General features: G+C 41.0%; 1 protein-coding gene across 3 annotated transcripts in view; it reads right to left on the bottom strand.

Moving 5' to 3' along the window:
• MAP3K20 (mitogen-activated protein kinase kinase kinase 20) overlaps nt 1-20,677 on the bottom strand; it is a 90,639-nt gene that overhangs the window by 19,416 nt on the left and 50,546 nt on the right. For 2 of the 3 annotated variants that reach the window (XM_063162154.1, XM_063162156.1), the window contains exons 10-15: nt 20,209-20,315; nt 13,671-13,806; nt 2,960-3,004; nt 2,019-2,049; nt 1,761-1,900; nt 522-584 (exon numbers count right to left, since the gene is read on the bottom strand). In XM_063162154.1, the coding sequence (XP_063018224.1) occupies nt 522-584; nt 1,761-1,900; nt 2,019-2,049; nt 2,960-3,004; nt 13,671-13,806; nt 20,209-20,315 (522 nt within the window). Of the gene's footprint in view, nt 1-521; nt 585-1,760; nt 1,901-2,018; nt 2,050-2,959; nt 3,005-4,459; nt 9,474-13,670; nt 13,807-20,208; nt 20,316-20,677 lie in introns of those variants that run through there. The other variant, XM_063162157.1, reaches the window with a different exon arrangement.

Genomic DNA, 20,677 nt, shown 5'->3' with positions numbered 1-20,677 from the left:
AGCAATACCAAGGTTCCCAAACACTCCCTCCCTTTTGCATGGGTCTTATTACTGATTATCAGAAAACTAATGGGTTAACGTCAGGGTGGCAGGACACTAAATCATTCTGTCACCCTTCTGTCCTATAACATTAGCAAACTGGGGAATTATGGGCTTATTCTGGGCCAGGGGTCTGCTTCTTCAGTGGTGACCAGTTGGTGGCAGCAGTTTGGAGGAATGGCTCTTCAAAGTCATGACAACAAGCAAATTGCAACCAGTTGTCATTTAATTTAATTCTACTGGCTCCATGATACAAAAGGTATAAAGTACTCAAACTGAGAACTTCCCTGAAAACAATTTATATTATCCTATTATTTGTTCTTATGTGATCCATTGTTGCTGTTGACTCTCTACATTTGTTACAACCCTCTGTAGGAACTGCAACCTTGCCCTCCCCTGAATGGGGGAAAGTTGAGACATGAGAACAGGGAAATATTCATACCAGCACGAGAAGCATGTCTTATATCAACAGTGAGACTTACCTTAATTAATGGTGGAAAATGAAATAGATTTAGGTAGTCATGGGTCAACTTCTCAATAGCAGTCTAGAAAAAAAAATCAACAAAACCAGATGGGAGTTATTTAGTATCTCATCCTGCAAATATCAGCATGAAAAACAGCATAACCCCACATGCCCTGTTTTCCACTGTGGATACATTAGGGCATGTGAGAAGAGTTTAAAATATAGCTCTGTTCTGGAAACTGTTATGGTAGATTGGCCCTGATTTGTGTTCAGAATCAGATCTGCTTAATCAGAAAAAGAGATGTTCAGGGAACTCGGTTTTGTTGTTTTTATTTATGCTCAAATCAACCCAGGAAACTGAGATCTTTCATTTTTGACATTATTGACTTTATTAAGTTTCAATAATTTTCCCTGTAGGAAATGTAAATTAAATATATCAGTAATGGTGTGCAGGCATGGAAAAAATGGCTGATGAGCAAAAGGGGAATAAATTTGTGTGACTTACAAAGCTAAATTTGCAGGACTAGCAATTACAATACAAGTATCTCTTTACTAGCAAATTGGGATCTAAAATGATTGAGACTCAACAGAATTATAGACACTGCTTTTATAGAATCTCTTTTCCAAAGCTGACTGCCAGAAAACTCTCCTGTGGATACAGTACTAATACCATTACTGCTGTCATGATCACATTTTCCAGATAGTGATTTTTTAACTCATTACAAACATTAGACATTTAAAACACTGTTTAAAAGCAAAGTTCTAAGAGCAAAGAAACCTGTCAATCAGCTTTAAAGTTGTCCAACTGAGTTTTGTTAGGCTAAATATGCTTTATGCTATAAATGAGATGTGGAAATTGAGAAGCTGAGATTTCAGTTCAAATAACTGTTTTGTATCTGTTTCTCCTTCAGTTAAAGAGAGTTCTCTCTGAAGATTCCCAAGCTTTTCTGCTGGGAGAATGGCCCTCCTAGGTGAAGCTGCAGCAGTACTGCCATCAAGCTCACAAGAAAACTTAAGAACTACAGAGAAGTATAAAGACCACAGCACATTTTCATGCCTCATAAAATGCTCAGGTTGCTTTGAGTTCTAGATCCATATGAAGCTATAATTCTGTTTATTTTAGATACCAAATATGTTCTCTATTTAGCTTTGTAATTTATTTATTTATTTATTTAGCTGCTAATACTACTGAAACTCCATAGACTCTGTAATACTCACACTATAACCTACTGCACCATTCAATATATGCCGATAATACCTTCAAATGGATGATGTGTCCTCTGGAAACAATTCCCATGTCCTTTAAATCTTCTTCTTCTAGAAGAAGCAATTGCTTCCCAGTGATATGATGTTCCTTAAACAAGCTAGCATAGACACTCATTTCACCAGAAGCATCGCCTTAAGATAAAAGAGGTTATTCAGAAATCCACATGGCACTTTATTGGAGGGGGGAAAATGAATAAATGTGTATTAATTCATAAATGTGAGCGTGAAAGGACATATGAATAGCTTTTACCTTTTCTAGTAAGTTGTTGCATCCAGAAAAACTGCAAAAAAGAGGAATCAATCTTGAAGTTCAAATTATCAAAGTCTTGTATTACAGTTATTTGGAGTTCACAAGTAATCATCCTTTTTTAAAACAAAATTTAAAAATATTTCTCACTTTGGGATAAAGGACGCAGGATTCACCAATGCAAGTGTGATTACTTCTATTTAGCTTTTCCAAACTGCCTTCCAGTTTGCACCCACCTTTCTCAGTTTATTGTCATGAAGAACTGAAATGACCAAAGCAACTGAGAAGTGTCATGTGCTAAAAGGGCTGAAGGGAAGGAGCCAGGGCTTTTATGGTTTTTACACTGGCTTTCCAGACAGTCCTTTGGTAAATGCCAGCCAAACAACCCCATGATGCATAAGACACAAAGGCAGTGCTTGATAGGACATTAAAATAATTTTGACACATCACTGTGTCAGAGATAAATCACTAATCTGTCTTATTTAGACTTTTAACTGAATAAAAAAGTATAAAGTACTCAATGCCATTATTTTATATCAAAGAGAGGTTCCACACCCCTAAAAAGCTCTAAACTTTTTTTCAGTTAATTGCCATCCAGGTGGCACACAGTGGGATAAAACCTTTTAACTCATTTTGTCCTGTCCAGGGTTAGGTCGTTGGGCACTGCCACATTCCTTGAACGAGGACCCAGGAGTGCCCTCCTGACTGCTGGCAGTTCCCAGCTCCCACTATTTTCTGGACACTGGAGAATGTGCCTGTTTTATGAAGGTAACTCAAATTTACTCCTAGTCATGTTCAAGCTTTTCTGGGACACAAGCTTTACCAAACAGCAGTAAGATCTCACCTAGATGTTCTGATCCAGCCTTCCCTCCCACCACGCCTGCTGTAATTTGTCAGAGAGCTCCAGCATCAGGACCTTGGCCACATTAACACAGAATACTCACCACATCTTCCTCGGTCCATGCACAAATATCAAAGGAGGGCAGCAACTGTGTGAGAGATACGAATTGAAAAGAAAACCATCCGACCATTTTTCTCCCCTCCACCCAAATTTTACTCTGGTGGCTGATACTATTCTGCTCCTTTTTCCCTGCAAAGTGCAGGAGTTAAGCTGCAACTCATACTGATGTACTAAACCACTGCATTCACACTGATTGTGGGCTGGCTCCAACAGCATGTTGGCAGTGTTAAATCGATCCTGTTCCTCTCTGCAGATAAAATTACCAGCAGATCTCCAACAAAAACAACTTAGGAAGCAAAAGTAAATCTTCTGATGGCAAGGGACTCTATCTGCCTCTCCTCTTGGTTCTGACACTACAGGAAGGCTTTTGCTATGGCTTTGGTCTTCAATGAAAATAATTCTGGGAATATGACTCCCTCCCAAAGGATGGATATTTTCTGCAAAAGGAAGGAAAACTGGACAGCAGTGAAAACAGAATTTGGAGTCTGGCCACTGCAGACTGTCTTCCAACCCATGTCCAGACAAGTCTCTCTTGGTTTCTGCCACTGCTTTGTAACAACTCCTGTAAGGCTGGAGGAGTGCAGCACTTCCCAGCCTCCTCCTACACTTTGTTGGATACAAGATGATGTTAGCTCTTGAAGCACTAGGAAACCACAGAGGAATGGCTGCATTAAACAAAATTCTGGGATGATGTGAAAACTGACAGAGGAGAAGATGTCACTGAAATGGTGATTGCCATTTTTATACTCATTCAAATATATGGTATCCAAAATGTCATCTTCTTGGCATTTTTATTCAGCTTAAAGGATTACCATTAATTGTTGCAGATCTGTATGTGGACAGTCAGTGTCGCCTAGAAGCTCAATATCATGATGTAGTTGCAAACTTTTTGATGTAGAGAACAGTGATTTATGAGAGACTCAGCTCGGTTACCCCTGCCCCTCCATGGCTTTGTCACCTCCTTCAGAGGACCCTGCCACCCCCAGGGTCCCCAGGCTCCACCCACAGGCCAAGCAGGTCCCCACGGCATCCCAGCACCTCCAGCTGCACACTAAGTGACCTGCAGCCTGGGCAGAACACTGGGACAAAAGTAGTGCTGGGGGCAACACTAAAGGACAAGGAAGGGCAAGTGGCAATCATGAACCCCCTCAGGAGGCTGAGTTGTGCCTTTTGTAGGTACTTAGAGTAAAAATGGCTGGTGCTGCAGCAGCAGCCTGGTAAAATGACTTGTACAACTGAATAATTTACTGCAGAAGTCCAATAACGCATTTTTAGATGTACAGTGAGTTTTTTCTGCTTTCTTCTGGTTTAAATATAACCAGTGGCAGAATAGTTCTGTATTATTTATCTTTTTTTTTTCTTCTTCTTCTTAATGGGAGAATAAAGGAGAAATGTCACATAGTAATACAGAAAAATGACTTAAACCAGTAGGCAATAAGGAACCTCTTGGAACTCCAGCATTTTACACAGTCACACAAATGCATAAAATTTACTGTCAAAATGTTTATTGCAAAATAGAAGTTTGGAACAAAAGAGAAGCAAGGGAAAAGTTCACACCAAAAGAAAGTTTATGACACCAATTGAGGAAATTGAATACATTGTATGATTTCTTTTTGTTTGTTTGCTTTGGTTTTACACTGGAAAATCGAATCCACAGTGTGAGTAAAACAAGACATGGTATGTCAAGTGCAATAAAGAGAATAACTGACACTGCAAGATTTTACCACACACAAGTGTAACATTGCATGTTCCACACAAATGATATATTCAGTTTACAGCACAAGAGTCTTGGCATAGGCATTGCGCTCAGCTTTGCTTTTTCAGAAGGGAAAATGAAGTTTTCCAACACTGTGAAAATATTTTCTATTCGAATTCCATCAGTTCAAACCTGAAGTGTAAGTAGCATCGACTCCTACTATTCAGTACAAAACTTCTTCAGTAGTGCAAAAGCAAGAAATGCAGTGGACTATATCTGACTTTTAAAGGCATATGAGTATTTAGCACACAATATAAAATGTTAAAAGAAAATCATTGGTTCTACAGTTTTAAAATTAAATCTTCACACATCAGAAATCTCTGTGCAGATTTTACAGTATACACTAAGTTGAAGCCTGGGGGAAAGGGGAAAGGTCTCTCCTCCAGATTTCTACCAGTGCATTTTAAGGGCTGTGAAAATTACTAAATGAACTTACTTTTTCTACCTGAACATTCTAACTAGGACTGTAGTCAAAGCCTCTGTCAAGTCAGAGGTCTTATTAAAAACCTGTAAAAGCTGTCTGATTACAGATAAAGGAAGTACACCACTAAAGACACACAGTAACACTGCTCAGTACTTAACAGCTATATGCACGCTACAGATCCATTGCTACTGCTGAGAGCAATACCCATCATTACTGCATCAGATATTTTAACTCAGAATAAACACTTTAAAACCCAGAAGGGAATCAACATCTAAGAAAAGCTCTGGAATGATAAGCAAATGACAAGCCACGAACATGACTGTGTGACAAGAGGCCACGCCAGACCTCACCTCCAGAAAACCCTTCCAGTCCAGAGGGGACAAGCTCCATGTCAGGGAGCACACAATGGCTGGCAACGCAGCACACCCACACCGTACCCTAAGGCACTTGCTACTCCAAGAAATTAGTGATGACATTGTCACAAAAATGACTAGATCAAAAGTGTTCCTCCTTTAAGTCCCATTCCCATATTTTTTGACCACTGCTGAAGAAAAGGAGTTGGGAGTTGGACATCCTGTCTTGGTCCCAGTTGACCATTAAGCAAGCCAAAAGTCGATCCTCCCCGTTCTCCTCTGAGGCCATTTACCCACCTAAGTTCATGTCTGCAGTACAGCAGCCTGGTAAATATGCCAAGTTCAGGCCTGGTTCTTACCTTTCCCCTCCATCAAATGCAGTGATATTATTTTACTGCAAACACCTTCAGGCTTTATGGAAGGCAGAGGAAACTGGAACCCAAAAAGCCTGGCAGGGCCTAGTGAGCTGAGAGGTGTACAAGGCACAGGAAGGCTTTTGGTGGTTTGTTCTGGCTTTGGCCCAGAGCAGCCAGAGAAATGCCTTCTGGGTTTGGTTAATGCTTGCATTAGCTGACACAAGATGTGGCTCTGTTGTGGAGATTTGTATAACCTGATGATGAGACAGGTAGAAGATGGACTCAGATACACTGCAGAGCAAAATCAGGCATGGAAGATGAAATACTCTGCCCTCCTCCAACCACCATACCTGCCCACCAGAGCCATTTTCAAAGCCTTTATCTAGTGAGAAGCATTTCAGAGGCAGAAAACACAGCTTGATTCTCACATATGATAACTGGCTTGCAAACTGGAGACACCTGGTGTGAAACTCATCACAGAAAAGTAAAAATGCAATTAATACCACTGCTTTTTTAGTAAGCACAGCCAAAATCCTAAGTGTAATACTGTATCTCAACTGCATCAGCAGAGTTTGGCACGTTATCACCTTATCTACAATTCAGAGGTCACCTTTGCTACTTTAAATGCATGGGGAAGTTTTAGAAGAGCTTAAACTTTTCCTTAATATAGTTTAATTTGCTTTGAGAAACAACATGGGGAAAAAAGGTGAAGGGGAAGAAATCCATCTTGCTTCATTAAAAAATACTGAAACAAGTAGGCAGAAATTACTACAAGCACATTACCACATTCTGATGATATTTACTGATATAGGTTACACACCTGGGTAAGAACAAAACCTTGAAGACAGACTTAAACCTTGTGATGTTGCAACTATGAAAATCTGTGTCATACTACTTAAAAACTATTTTTATTTCTGTAAAGATTAAGGAGTTAATTTACAAATTCACTTAAAACCCATACAAACATAAATGTGCATGAAGTGCTCTAAGATTGTCAAACACCAAAAAAGTGCAAAATATCAATGCTAGGAACAGATTTTTTTGGGTTTTTGAAGTAGAAATGTACTGAACCAAATTTTGTTTTCAGTTGTACATCCCTACACTGCTTATGTGGTACAGTAATTTATGCACAATGATACACACCTTAAGATCTAAAGTGCACATATTACATTACACAAATCCATCACAATTTTGCTGAGTGCAAAGTGGCAGTTACAAAAATAGTATCATTGCTGTGGGTGTTAGCAGACGTAGACTTACAAAAATAGTACAAATCTATACTGGAAAAGGCTATTTGTTCTTATTTCCATTTCACTATTTGCCCTTTCAATTCTCTTTTTCTCCCTAAAATCAGGTTTCTTTGATGGACCTAAGAAGCCATCCCCACGTGAGCCAAAAGAGTTTCTCCTTGGGATACTTTGAACATTTACTGCATCATTTAAATGATAATTTCATCATGAGAATAGCTTCCAGATACAAGAGGGAAGTTCAAGTCAAGAAGTTTGGGAGTGTCTGAAAGAGGGTTAAATGACATCCTGCAGGAACTATGATCCCATGCAGAGCAAATGGAGCAGGCCAGCCTGAGCACAGCACTTGTGCCTTGCAGGTGACTGGATCAGTGCTGACGCTTAAGGATGAAACAATTCTTTCTTTCTCACAACCCAAAGAGGTGTCCACTCTAGAAAAACTTTTTGGAGAACTTTGTTTTGTTGAGTGAACAGATAATGATTTCAAGCTTGCTGTTATCTAATGTATCCATTTTTCTTTAAGCTATCCACAAAACACCATAACATATAGGTTAGAGCTGTGTAACAGGCTAGCCTATAATTAAAGAAGCCACTCCAAAACACAAGTTTTATAAAAGAAACCCTTCCAGTAATTGAGAATGGAATTTTGATGGCTTATTCCCACTACTGCTGAACTATACAGTAACATTTTTCTTTTGAAATGCTGCCCTTCTTCCTTGGCAAATATTTTACATCATCTTCCTTTCTAACCTGCATCTGTGTTCGCACTGGTTTCCCTCCCTCCTTCTGCATCACCACTAAAGGGGTCATCAGGAGAAACATCCTCACTGCTCTCAACATAAGTGCCTGGCAGGCAATTATTGCAGCAGATTGTTAGACACTGAGTTTTATGGTAAGCTGTAACAGCAGTGACAATACTTTAAAAGTAATGTAGCTGCAAAAAACAGTTATGCAGAGTCTAGTAAATATTCCTGACATTACTGCCAGATTCTAATATGGAGAATTTCACACAAGCCACAGTAGTAGGGCACAAGCTGAAATGTCACAGTGGCTTCTCTTTGTCCTTTCCCAAGGATGGCACACGCTGTTTAGCAGATACAACAGAATCAAAATTTACAAACACCAATTTTTGCTCTCAGGTACAAGAATAAGTCCATCAAAGTTAATGAGGCTTCATGGATTCACATCAACATAACTGAAAATTAGCTTCCAGATCACAATATCTGATAATAGATGCAGAGGTCTGATTGCAGTTTACTTTGATAGGGTGAATTATACACACATGCACATACACGTGAGGGGGGAAAAAAAGCACATTTATAGAAATCATCTACTAATAGGGATTATTTGAGTTCTGATGCTATTCCATTTTTAAACTATATATTTAAGTAACCCCTCTTCCTTCCCAAGCTTCTCTGTTCCTAGAAACTTATTTGTGACTTCCCCCAATGCTGCCTTGAAAATGGCTTTAAATTAAGAAACACAGCAAACCCCTTCACTACAACAGGAAGAAAGAATGGATGTAGAAAATAGCAAATCTGGAAGTACAAGCATATGCATATGACCGACAATTAAAGGGGTAAGGGAAATGACAAAAAACACAAAAGAAAAATTTGAAGTACATTAATGGCATTAATGACATTGAAGTTTCTCCCAGTGTTTCCAGATCTTAAATTTATCAAGCCATAGTTTCTGTAATCAGGCACTAGGAATTATAGATATAATAATGAAATAATAATAATCTCAATTAGTTTGGAAAGTTTAGTTCCAAATTTCATCAAAGCAGAAATAAGCCAGCACAACTGAAACAGAAACAATATATCTTTCAACATACAAATATGCTCAGCCTGGTAAATATCTTTTTTTGTTGGTGTTTGTTCGCTTTTTGTTCTTTTACAGGATTTAAACAGACCAAACTGACAGGATTCTTGTTCTAAAACTTTATTGTTTTGCTTTGCTAAAACGATTTCAGGGTTAACTCTACAACTTATTTCATTCGCTGCTATCATCTGTGTCATCAAAATCATCATCATCATCATCGTCATCTGACCAGTCGAATTCACTGAAACCCAAAGCCATGTTGATTTTCTTCCCTTTTCTCATAGAGGTGGTTTTAGAAGAATTCTTTTTGGCTTGCATGTTTATCTGCATTCCAGAATGCAGGACAGATCCTGCTTTGTTCAGAGAGAAGATATCCCCAAAGCCCGTCATCATCAAGGCCTTCAGGCTTTGGTTCATGCCAGCTACCTCCCCGTTACTTGTTGCTGTGATCTGACATGACATCTCTGCACTGTTTGACTCCTCTGTTTTAGATTCAAAGTAAGACTCCTGAGACATTCTTGCAGCAAGAGGTAAGAAAAACTATTTAAAAGGAGGAAAGGACAGAGCAAAAGTGAAAGTTAGAACCAATTTAAAAATCAAGGAAAAAGACACCACCAGATTAGTCAGCAATCAACAGAGAGCATACGATTAGTGAATCTAAACATAGAGGTCAAGTAAGAATTCATTAAAACAGATAGCATCCTTCTGGGGTCATTGTTCTTAAATCAAAATCACTGAGTGGCATGGCAAGAACCACAGGCAACAGAGCTTTCATGACAAAAGAAGGTTCAAACTCTTCAATCCTTCATTTTGTATGGCACAAAACAGAATATGACATTTCCCAATCAGGTGGACTGGTTCCAAGGCAATTGGAGCTGCTTAATTCAACCTTTCAGGATTGAAGAATAAATTGGGTTAAGACCTGAGAAGCCAAACAAGCTCTGCATTTGATGCAGAAGCAGCAGCCCCTAAATATCAGAAATGAAAGCAGCAGCAGACTGGTTTTGAGTGTATGCTCAAAAGGAGAGAAAGGGTCATCCTGCAACAGCCACAATCAGAAATGAGTCTCTCACCAATGCAAAGGACAGGAGAACTGGCCTCCAGTCTGCACCAGCACCACACCTCCAGAAGCCATCCCAGGGACAAGCAGGCAGGGGAAGAGGGGTGGTTTTGGTCAGCTTGTCAGCTTCTTCAGCTTTTTTTTTTTTTTTTCTTTAGTGGTATCAAGAGACATCTGTCAATTGCTTGTACATCATATTAAATTTCCACTAATCTTCACCTACAGATAATGGCATTCACCTGACCCAGTCTGTTTGTAGTAACAAATGAAATATGCTCTCTTCAGGTTAATGATTAATGCCTCTTCAGAGTGGCCAGGCTAGTAACCTCTGTGACATACAAGAGGTTACTTATTTGCCTGTGCTTCACAGGGAATAAAAACTCAGGAGTTTCACCCTAAATTAAACTACCTACTTGTCTTGGAGTGCCAAACTGAGGCACTACTAAAACAACAGCAAAGGAGCTGTGTGGTGCACTAGCACCTGCACTAGCATTTCTTTCCAAAGCATTTGTAAAACTGCCTACCCAAAATTCATGGGTTTTCATATATTTTTTAACCTAATCAGAAAACTGACTGAAGAGCAATGGCAGTTGATCAAAATAAGTTACAGGGGTGATTATGGTGATGCCCTGCTTTTGTAACACAAGAGGCTTCACAGCCAGGGTTGCTCAAAGAGTGCCCATTTCTTGGTAAAACCACTTAAATTGACTAATTTTCTATCATTAAAAAAGACAGCATCTGTCTTCTGTTCCACTTGAGATTTCCCTGCTTACAAAGACTTACTATTTGCATTGTGTTAAAGTAAAGTTAGTGATCAGGGTTTAAGAAAGAAAAATAAAAAGAAGAAGTTGGCATGATGCGGTGTCCTAAACAGCCCTCATGCATCCTACTGCTGTGTGATGAAAGAACCTGCAGCTAAGCTTCTGTACACCTGGCTCTACAAAAACCTCCAGCTACACCATCAACAATGTGCTAGCTGGATCAAGCTCTTCCTGATAAAAAGAAGGAACCTTTCAAAAACAAGACCTAGCACACACACTTCATTGCCAGGTAGTTATAGTTACTTTAGATCCACAGAACAGCATCCCTGACATGGGAAGAATTCCCAACAAAAATCAACAAAGCTGCAAATCAGCTCTCCACTGAAACACCTTTCTGGGTCATTGACTGTTCAATGTCTGAGCGTGGGTAAGCTGTGAATGGCTCATTTTGCAAGTTATAATCACATTACTTCCTCCGTATTTTGCCATCTCATTATCTGGAGAATTTAAAGAGTTTGTCGGGACAGGACATGCCTTCAGTGACACACTGCATACGATGACTATCAGAATAGACCCTTAGAAATGGCTAGGATCCACCAGGCTCTCTAAGTTCCATGGTTAAATGACCACCTGCAGGTACAGGGCATCACAGGTGATATATGGATTTCATGTCCTGCTTACTGTCTTCCTCTAATAAGTTGTTCATCTTAGCTACATCCACTACCATTGCAAAGTCAAATCTTCTTTCAAGAGAAGTCTCCCATTCCATGGCAGCTATGGATATATTTTACTCCACCAAAATGCTCCTGATTCCCTTGTGCTAGAGGCTTTTGGAGATGCACACAAAGGAATTTGCAGAGATCAGACTCAAAGGAGCTTGTTGTATAAGATGCAGCAGAAAAAGGGTCAAAACAAGAGCAGGGAGAAATGCACAGAAGCATTTCTAAATATTGGCCTCATCCTTCCCTCATGCTGAAGTGTGTGAAGCTATACTTTACTCATTGGAGCAGAAGCAGCCTGCCACTCACAGTTACCTACCACGCAGGATGAAGCTTCTACCAATCCTACAACACTGGAGAATCAAGTGGCAGAGACAGCTTCACTGCTCTCCTGTCACTTGGTTTAAGATTCTATTCCTGCACACCACTGCTGGCCTCTGGTCTCTGCTGCAGAGACAAGTGAAAAGGTGACTGCAGAACACAGAGCAGGGACAAGAGTACCAGCTAAGACACCACAAGGCCTGGTTTTGGCTAAGAACCAGGTTTTCGCCTAGTGGGAACTCTAAGATGTGTCACAGTTCTAGCTGCCATATCTTTACTCCTGCTTTTATAGTCAAGGTAGTTTAAAGCATTGCAACTCCCTGTTGTAACCCTCTAGTTTGATGCTGCTGAGCAGACACTGCCTGAACTAATGGAGGAAGACAGATGCTTGACTCCCAACAATTACAGCTTGCAAACAGAACGCCCAAAGATATTTTGCAAATGACTTACAGCTATGAATTTACAATATACTTGTATGTGTAACCAGTGCTACGAAAAATCCCAATCCTGCTTGAATAAGCCCCTTTTTTTGCCAGTATATCCAATTTTTTCCAATAAAATGGCTCTTTAAAAAATACGTTCTGTGTAAGTTCACTTAAAATGTATGGAAAAAACAATCCTGTATTTGTCTATTAGAAAAAATCGCACCTAAATGCAATAGGACAGTTGGGTTAACGCTATGCAGAAAGACAGTTCATGCTTAGCACAATAGGCCTTAGCACAATGCTTTATTCTTGCAGCAATGCCAGCTCTAAGTGAAAAGTACAAGTCATAAGCAAGTACAGCATAAAAAAACCCTAGGGCCTTGCTGGTGAAAAGGTTTGCTCATTAAGGCAGTGTCTCATGCTGTGCTCAGGATAGAGGATGGCCCACAGCTCAGTTACTGGAATATGGCAAGTGTTAAAGCAGGCATAGAGATATCTACTGAAAACACACAGAATCTGCACATAGGAAAACATTTATCCTCTGTGATTTCATTGCTGCATGTTCGCAGCTGGAACATAAATGCAACTTCATTCAAAAAACAGCAATAAGCTATGCCTTAAAAACAAGTCATATGTAAATGGGTCTGGCTGGAATCAAGGTTATTAGTATGATAAAATTGTGCATAAGAAAAATCATATGCTACTGATCTCAATTTGGTATTTGTCTTAGCTAGTGCTTTAAAAACAAGGAGGTATCACAGTAATTTTTTTAGCAACTCTGTTGTAATGTCTCGCCATGCACTAACCCTGTGGTCCTCCCTCTGCCAATCAGTGGTTGAAGAGCATAGTATTTCATCAAGAAATTCAAGATAATGCAAGGAAGTTTTTTGTTCAATTTACTAACAGAAATGTGAGAATTCTACCAGCTGGTAACTGGCCAGTCAAAGTTATGTTAGCTATAATTATGAACAAAACCTTAAATTAATACTTTGAATTTTGACCCCCTTTTCACAGAATGGGAATTTGCTACTTCTCAAAGAAAAAGAACAGAATCAAAAAAATCTGCATAAGTTTCACAACATGTCTTCTGGAAGATACAAATTATTCTTACATTTAAGACCAAATCCTGCATCCCATAAAGTCTACAACTTTCTAGTTGAAAACAGAATTTATTGAATGTAAACAATTTTTAAAGCTGAGAACTCTAAATAAATCAATGGACACTACTTAAAATGCCCATGTCACAATATGAACTATCAGTAATATGTGGTACCTAATGCATTAGGTGAAATTTTAAAAAAATATTGCTATCTAGAGTGATGCAATAAAATTGGCCCAGAGGAACAACTAAAAACAGGAGCACTACTTCCTTAGTATGTCTTGAGATTTATATAGACAAAGCTCCAAATCCTTCTGACACAAGATGAAAGGTTGAATTATTGTCTACTTACAGGAGTATTTGATTGTTCAGTTAACTTCTGCTCCCACATCTTCAAACGTCTCTCCCGTTCCTTTAGTTCCTGCTCTTTAAAGCTCAGATCACGCTCCAGTTTCTTTAGTCTCTCTAAGGTTGCCTCAATTTCACATCTGCACGGAGACAATTTGTTACGTCTTGTCTTTTCCTGACAGATATAAATTGTTCATAATTTCCACTTGAATGTTAATTAAATGTGAAAGGCTGAAAAGTACAATACTAACTCAAGCAGTTCATTTAATTACCAAATGCAAAGTCTTTCACGGCTTTAGGAAGAAATGGTAATGTTTATACATCAGACCATAATACCTTCAGTTGAAGAAAAATAACATTTAAAAGAGTAAAATACCATATAACAAAAACATTTTTAAAATGAAAATGCCTTCTTTCCCCCCAACATCATGAAACATGATCTGATCCGTAAAGATAAGAACTGGTAATGTGACCAGCATTAACAATACAATACAGGCAGTCCAAGAAGTCCATTTGTCTGGGTTTATAACTTGACTATGAATACTACTTGGACTTACACTCAAAATGCACAGAAGCATTTTGTGGGGGAATGTTTTCCCCACTTACCTTTCTGTTTCTTTAGGTGAAGATACAAAAGCAAAAATGCAAACTGTGATATGAGTCAGCCCTGCAAATGGTTACAAATACAAGCTTCTCGAGTTTGGAACAGTTGCGAAAAGGATTTGGTTGACTTCTCTCCAGTTCCCACCATACTTGCAAAGTTATGAAAAGTAGGAAGGGCAGGAAATGAAGGCAGTACTCTAAAGAAGTTGCAGATACCAGCTGTATTTGGTTTCACTGCACGTACCTCCCCTAACAAAGTAGTTTCCTTTGACATACTTTCTGATGGATGGTGTATTTTAAACACATGTACTGAACTGCTCTTGGAAAAGAGTTTAACAAGTTTTGCACTACACAAATACACAGAAGGTGAACAACAATTCTGTCACCAAATTCAGACGTATATTTTGCTTGTGGGGTAAGAAAAGAAAAATCTCCTATTAATGCACTTAACATTTCTGTGCCTGTTTGGGAGACTGTGCACTGTATCCTGACAGTTGTGGGAAGAGTCAATCACAGTGTCTCGTTTTTCTCCTTGAAAAAGTGAGCTCCTAAGAAGATAAGAAATCCTAAAGAGAGCTCCAAAGATAGCTATCTGGACTCTGCAAGGTTAAACATTCTGCTCAGATTTCCACATTATTTTTCTTGTGTTAACATGCTGTGAACAAAATATGCTCCTTCTCATGTTTTAAAAAAGAAAGTAGAAGGACTAACAGAGTTAGCTGTCATTTCTGTTTGGGGTGGAGAAAGAGAATTACTTGTTTCTGTAAATCTTGTGTCCTGGCATGGAATGATTAAACTCTTCTCGACTAAAATAGTTCAGCCTCTCAATGTAGGAAAATAGCATACCCAAAGAGTCTAAGCAAATAAAATAATATGAATTTTCCAAATTCTACGAATTTCTCATTTTGATAAGACATCTCTGTCAGAGAGCATTGCTTAAAAAGTACAGTGAAAGGATTCAGAGCTCAAATAACCAGAAAACCCTACTGCAAACTTTACCACCATGCTTAATTCTACTGCAGAAATCAGCCACCTGGGGGCAAAGGCATTTATCACACTTGAGTCCTGCTGAGTGAGCTGTTCTATGTGGTGGTCAGAACAAATGCCCCTCATAATTATCATGCTTAAGATTTCAAGAAAAATTCTCTATCATATTTAGGCATGCATAAATTAAGACTGATCCCTGAGCTGGGTAGAAAGTGGTCAGACATCATAATAAAGAGACAACAAGGGAACAAACTGAAAGGCCCTGGACAAAGGTCAGAAAGTGACTCATCCCCAGACACCCATATCCCTCATAAACCCCTTTTGTCAGGTAAAACACATACTATGCTATCTACTGTGGAAACTACAGAGCAGTTTGAGGGCAGTTGCACTGCTTTTCTTAGTTTGTCTCTCATCATCGCTGCTACTTACATACAACTCTATAATTTTTTAAATATGTAAATTACATTCTCTTTTAAAATAATATTATGCGCTAGGGGAGTCCTGGTAACAATAGTTTTCTCTGTGTCAAAAGTCTATTTTGTACTGTAATTATCTCTCTTCATTAGACAGAAACTTCTCTTAAAATAAAAGGTTAGTCTGCAAAAACAGTTGTATTCTGAAAAATAATTCCACTGCATAATGAAATTGTGTAATTAAAGAGAAAGCTACTGTACATTGCCCAGTTAATGAGTCTTATTAAATGAAGCAGCTTGAAACATTATACATGGTAGGACATGTGGATTTGTTTGCTTCTGTAGTTCTGCAGTGTGAATTTACTGGATTTTCTAGAATAGTTTCATTCTGTGACACTGAAGAACAAATACTAATACATTATTGTATTGTATTGTATTGTACATAATGATCAAATGACATTCACAGATTAAACACAATGACTGGCATTTCTTTATATGCCTTGAATTGCTACTAATACACTAATGTAAGTATCACTAATAAACTATTTTAATCATTGGAGCAGCCACTCGTGGGGAGAGGATGGAAGGAGAGATGCAGTTAGTATATATGACTAAATGCAGACAAATGGGATTTCTCACTGAATTGGAACATCATTACTTCTACAGTAATTTTTTTTGACTGTAGTACAAGTGACTTCAGAAAGGGCTCCAAAAAGATCACAGAACATGAACTTAAACATAGGGCCTATGCAACTAGACCTATGCAACTCAGGCATAAGGTAGTGCCCCTATTTTATTAATAACAAAAACGTGCTGAACATGTGTGGAACAGTTAGGAAAAAAGACACTGAATTATTTTAGGGAAATACAGCACAAGCAAATAATAATGTGATATTAATATAAAAATGAATACCAGAAAATGTTGCATATAAGACTGCATTATATAGATAAGTCAAAGCATCGTTTGTGTTATCAACTCCAGCAGTCATGTATAGGCTCAGCCCACTCTCCGTGTTCATGCCAGCCAGCCAGTGATACTGAAGACTCCAGTTACTTGCTGCTGCAGATACAATTTTGGCATGTCTATATAAAAAGGACCTCAGCTTGCCTTTTTTTAAGAGTGGGGAAAAACACAATCCAGTTTGTCTGAGCTTTGCTTTGCTTTGCTAAGTGCAGCATGCTGGTGAAAGCGCAGTATCTGGATCATTAATTCAGAGGTCCCTCAAAGGAACAAGCATAATTTTTGCCTTTCCCAAGCCCACCCTTCTCCAGTGCTCGGATATCCAGGCTTCATTAAAATTCCCTATTTTGTGGTAATATATCTCATACTTTCCCTACTGCTGGTTCCACTATCTCTTTGCAAATCACTATGGGATAAAAAACCATGGGGAAAAAAAAATCAGTAAAAGCAAAGATTTTTCAATACAGAAGTTAAAATACATTAAACTAATGTGCAGTTGTTTTTAGTAACAAACTTAAGACTCTTTTAGTTTATCCTTTGGGACCACTTTATGCATCTTTTATCTATTTCAGGTGGCATTTTTTTGCATACATTCTGTTTATTTGGCTAAGCATTCACGAAAGCTTCCATTCTAACATGGCTTTCACATCAGGGCAGAAAGCTGTTACCAGAATTTGGATAGGAAAGCACCCTTCCAGCTTCCAAACAAGTGCCCACATGATTTGTGCTCTTTCTGAACGTTGTGTTTTCATTTCAGCTCAATTCAAAAAATCATCTTTGCTTTCAGGCAAATCATGTCCCATCTTGAATTTTTATTTTCTCTCTCATATTTCCTTGTCTCTAAGCCATTTATTCTTCCAGAAAAAATGTCACATTTCTTTTTAACACAAGTCTCCACGGTAAAAAGTTTTTTCATTACTTGATAGTACCAAAGAGTTCTTTGTTGCTACACGGCTTTTTATTAACACCTTTTCAGACATTCCTCATCTGAGAAATTTAGCAACAAATGTGCAAGAAATACTTGGGCCACTTGAGTCACACTTCAAGAAATAAACCGATTAAGTAAAACAACGTTTGTCACCAAATGTCAACTAGTACAGCTTTTATTTTGCTATATTGGCAAGATTTAAGTAGCTATTCACCTTTCCTAAAGGCAATTGAGTATCTGCTCATCTTTCAAACATTTTTAATATAAAAAACCCCTCAGTAGGATGTACTTTTTTCCCAACCCTCCTTGTTCCATCTACTGTCAAACCCATGATATGATGCTCAGAGTCTGCATAAACAACGGTGCCATGCAGTTGGGGTACTTTAAACACTGCCTGGAGCGCTCAGCACTGGGATCCGGGCGCAGGGCCCAGCGGTGCCCGCAGCAGCAGCAGCAGCAGTGCGGGGCAGGCCCAGCGGTGCCCGCAATAGCCGCAGTGCGGGGCAGGGCCCAGCGGGGCCCGCAGCAGCAGCAGTGCGGGGCAGGGCCCAGCGGTGCCCGCAGCAGCAGCAGCAGCAGTGCGGGGCAGGGCCCAGCGGTGCCCGCAGCAGCAGCAGCAGCAGTGCGGGGCAGGGCCCAGCGGGGCCCGCAGCAGCAGCAGTGCGGGGCAGGCCCAGCGGTGCCCGCAGCAGCAGCAGCAGTGCGGGGCAGGGCCCAGCGGGGCCCGCAGCAGCAGCAGTGCGGGGCAGGCCCAGCGGTGCCCGCAGCAGCAGCAGCAGTGCGGGGCAGGCCCAGCGGTGCCCGCAGCAGCAGCAGCAGTAGTGCGGGGCAGGCCCAGCGCTGCCCGCAGCAGCAGCAGCAGTGCGGGGCAGGGCCCAGCGGTGCCCGCAGCAGCAGCAGCAGCAGTGCGGGGCAGGGCCCAGCGGGGCCCGCAGCAGCAGCAGTGCGGGGCAGGCCCAGCGGTGCCCGCAGCAGCAGCAGCAGTGCGGGGCAGGCCCAGCGGTGCCCGCAGCAGCAGCAGCAGTGCGGGGCAGGGCCCAGCGGGGCCCGCAGCAGCAGCAGTGCGGGGCAGGCCCAGCGGTGCCCGCAGCAGCAGCAGCAGTGCGGGGCAGGCCCAGCGGTGCCCGCAGCAGCAGCAGCAGTAGTGCGGGGCAGGCCCAGCGCTGCCCGCAGCAGCAGCAGCAGTGCGGGGCAGGGCCCAGCGGTGCCCGCAGCAGCAGCAGCAGCAGTGCGGGGCAGGGCCCAGCGGGGCCCGCAGCAGCAGCAGTGCGGGGCAGGGCCCAGCGGTGCCCGCAGCAGCAGCAGCAGTGCGGGGCAGGCCCAGCGGTGCCCGCAGCAGCAGCAGTGCGGGGCAGGCCCAGCGGTGCCCGCAGCAGCAGCAGCAGTGCGGGGCAGGCCCAGCGGGGCCCGCAGCAGCAGCAGCAGCAGCAGCAGTGCGGGGCAGGCCCAGCGGGCGCTGCGGGGCGGCCCCGCGGGCGGCGCGGCGGGCGCAGTGCGGCGCTGCCGCCAGCAGATGGCGCGCAGCCCCCGCCGCCCGGCCGGGTCCGGGGCCGCCGGCGGCGCGGCCGAGCCGGGGCGGGCCCGGGCCGGGCTATTTATACCCCGCCGTGTGACCGGGGGCGTCCCAGCGACAGCTCAGTTTTTCCACTCGCCCCATTAAAAATCTATGTCTTGCTTTTCCTTGGAAGGCAGCGGAAGAAACGCGGGATTGCCGGGCTTGACACAAGCCCCATCCTCCACCCCGTCCCGGTTTCTTCGATGCAGGGAATCTTTTGGTATTTGTGCTCGCTGCTTATTCGGCATAGAGCCAACGCTTCTTAATATAGAGTGAGGCACGATCATCTGCAAAAATCATCTCCCTGTGCAGATCTGTTTTCAATATTCCATCTCAAACAGAAGGATTTACTGGGAAGCAGCAAGTTTTCTAACACACAAATAAGCTTCAGGGACAGGTTTTTGAAGTTTTGGCACGTTCCAAAAAAGAGGCTGAAAGCTTTACTGCAAAACTGTAATGTAATAAAATTGTCTCAAATCTCATTTCCATTTCTAATCACTTATGAATAACAATTACAATCAGCAATAACTAAAATCATATGCTCAAGCAATGCTGGAACACTGTAAAAAATGGGACTGGCATGGGCATGTGCTGGATGTGTGAACACACAGCTGACAAAGGAGAGAACACATAAAAAATGGTAGAGTGCATTCAAGTGAGTACAACCCTGACTCGGAAGGTAGGGTTTTTAGGCCCCTTATCCTTCTTTGATTTTAATATTAACATCACTGATACACTTTCTATGAAAATTGCATCAAACCTATATGTTATCTGACTTCTTTTGCCCCCACACTATTGACTGAAACCCTGTAATTGGTTTTAAGATGTGAATCACAAAACCATAAATATCATGATGCCTAAACCACTGTAATAATAAATATAGGGTACAGCTAAGTGCATTGGCTCCTAATACAAGTTTCGCAACATTCTGGGCATTCCTGAAAAACAACAAGGTAAGTTATGTTCTAAAAATACTTCAAGCACACATATTTTCTACCAGTACATCACTGGAGTCTGATGTCTTTCTGAAAAAAGCCACTCATACCATTTCAATGTAAAACCTCATCATATCATCTTGGAAGGAAGAAAACTTACCTCCACTCTGCCTTGTTATGCAGAAATGAGTTACACTGGTCTGGAAGGTTGCTGTCATTTGACATAGATTCCAGGATTGAAATAATCTGCTTGAAAGATGGTCTTTTCTGAAGAAAAAAGAAAACCAAAACAGAGCATTTGCATTCATATAAAACTACTAGAACTATCTGCAGGAAATTTTCAACTGAAACCCCACAATTAAAAGGAATTGCCACACTTCTTTCTGACCACAGCATCCTACAAGAGGACTGTAAATCTGTAAATGGTTTCTTTTTGTTCTTCCATTAAAGGAAAGTCTGAGAAGAGTTGCACAGGCTAGTAGGACTCAAGCCTTAGCTTATTTTGCCATGTCTACTAGTAAAACAGGATTAAACATTAGAATCATCAATCATCTAGATTCTTAATTTGAAAGAATAATTTTTCTCAAGCTATGAGCAAAAATGCTTCCAAATACAGAAGGCTGGACCAT

This window comes from Melospiza melodia, chromosome 8, assembly GCF_035770615.1.
Source record: "Melospiza melodia melodia isolate bMelMel2 chromosome 8, bMelMel2.pri, whole genome shotgun sequence".
In the NCBI taxonomy this organism is placed as follows: domain Eukaryota; kingdom Metazoa; phylum Chordata; class Aves; order Passeriformes; family Passerellidae; genus Melospiza; species Melospiza melodia.
This window is presented reverse-complemented; position numbering and strand designations above follow the sequence as displayed.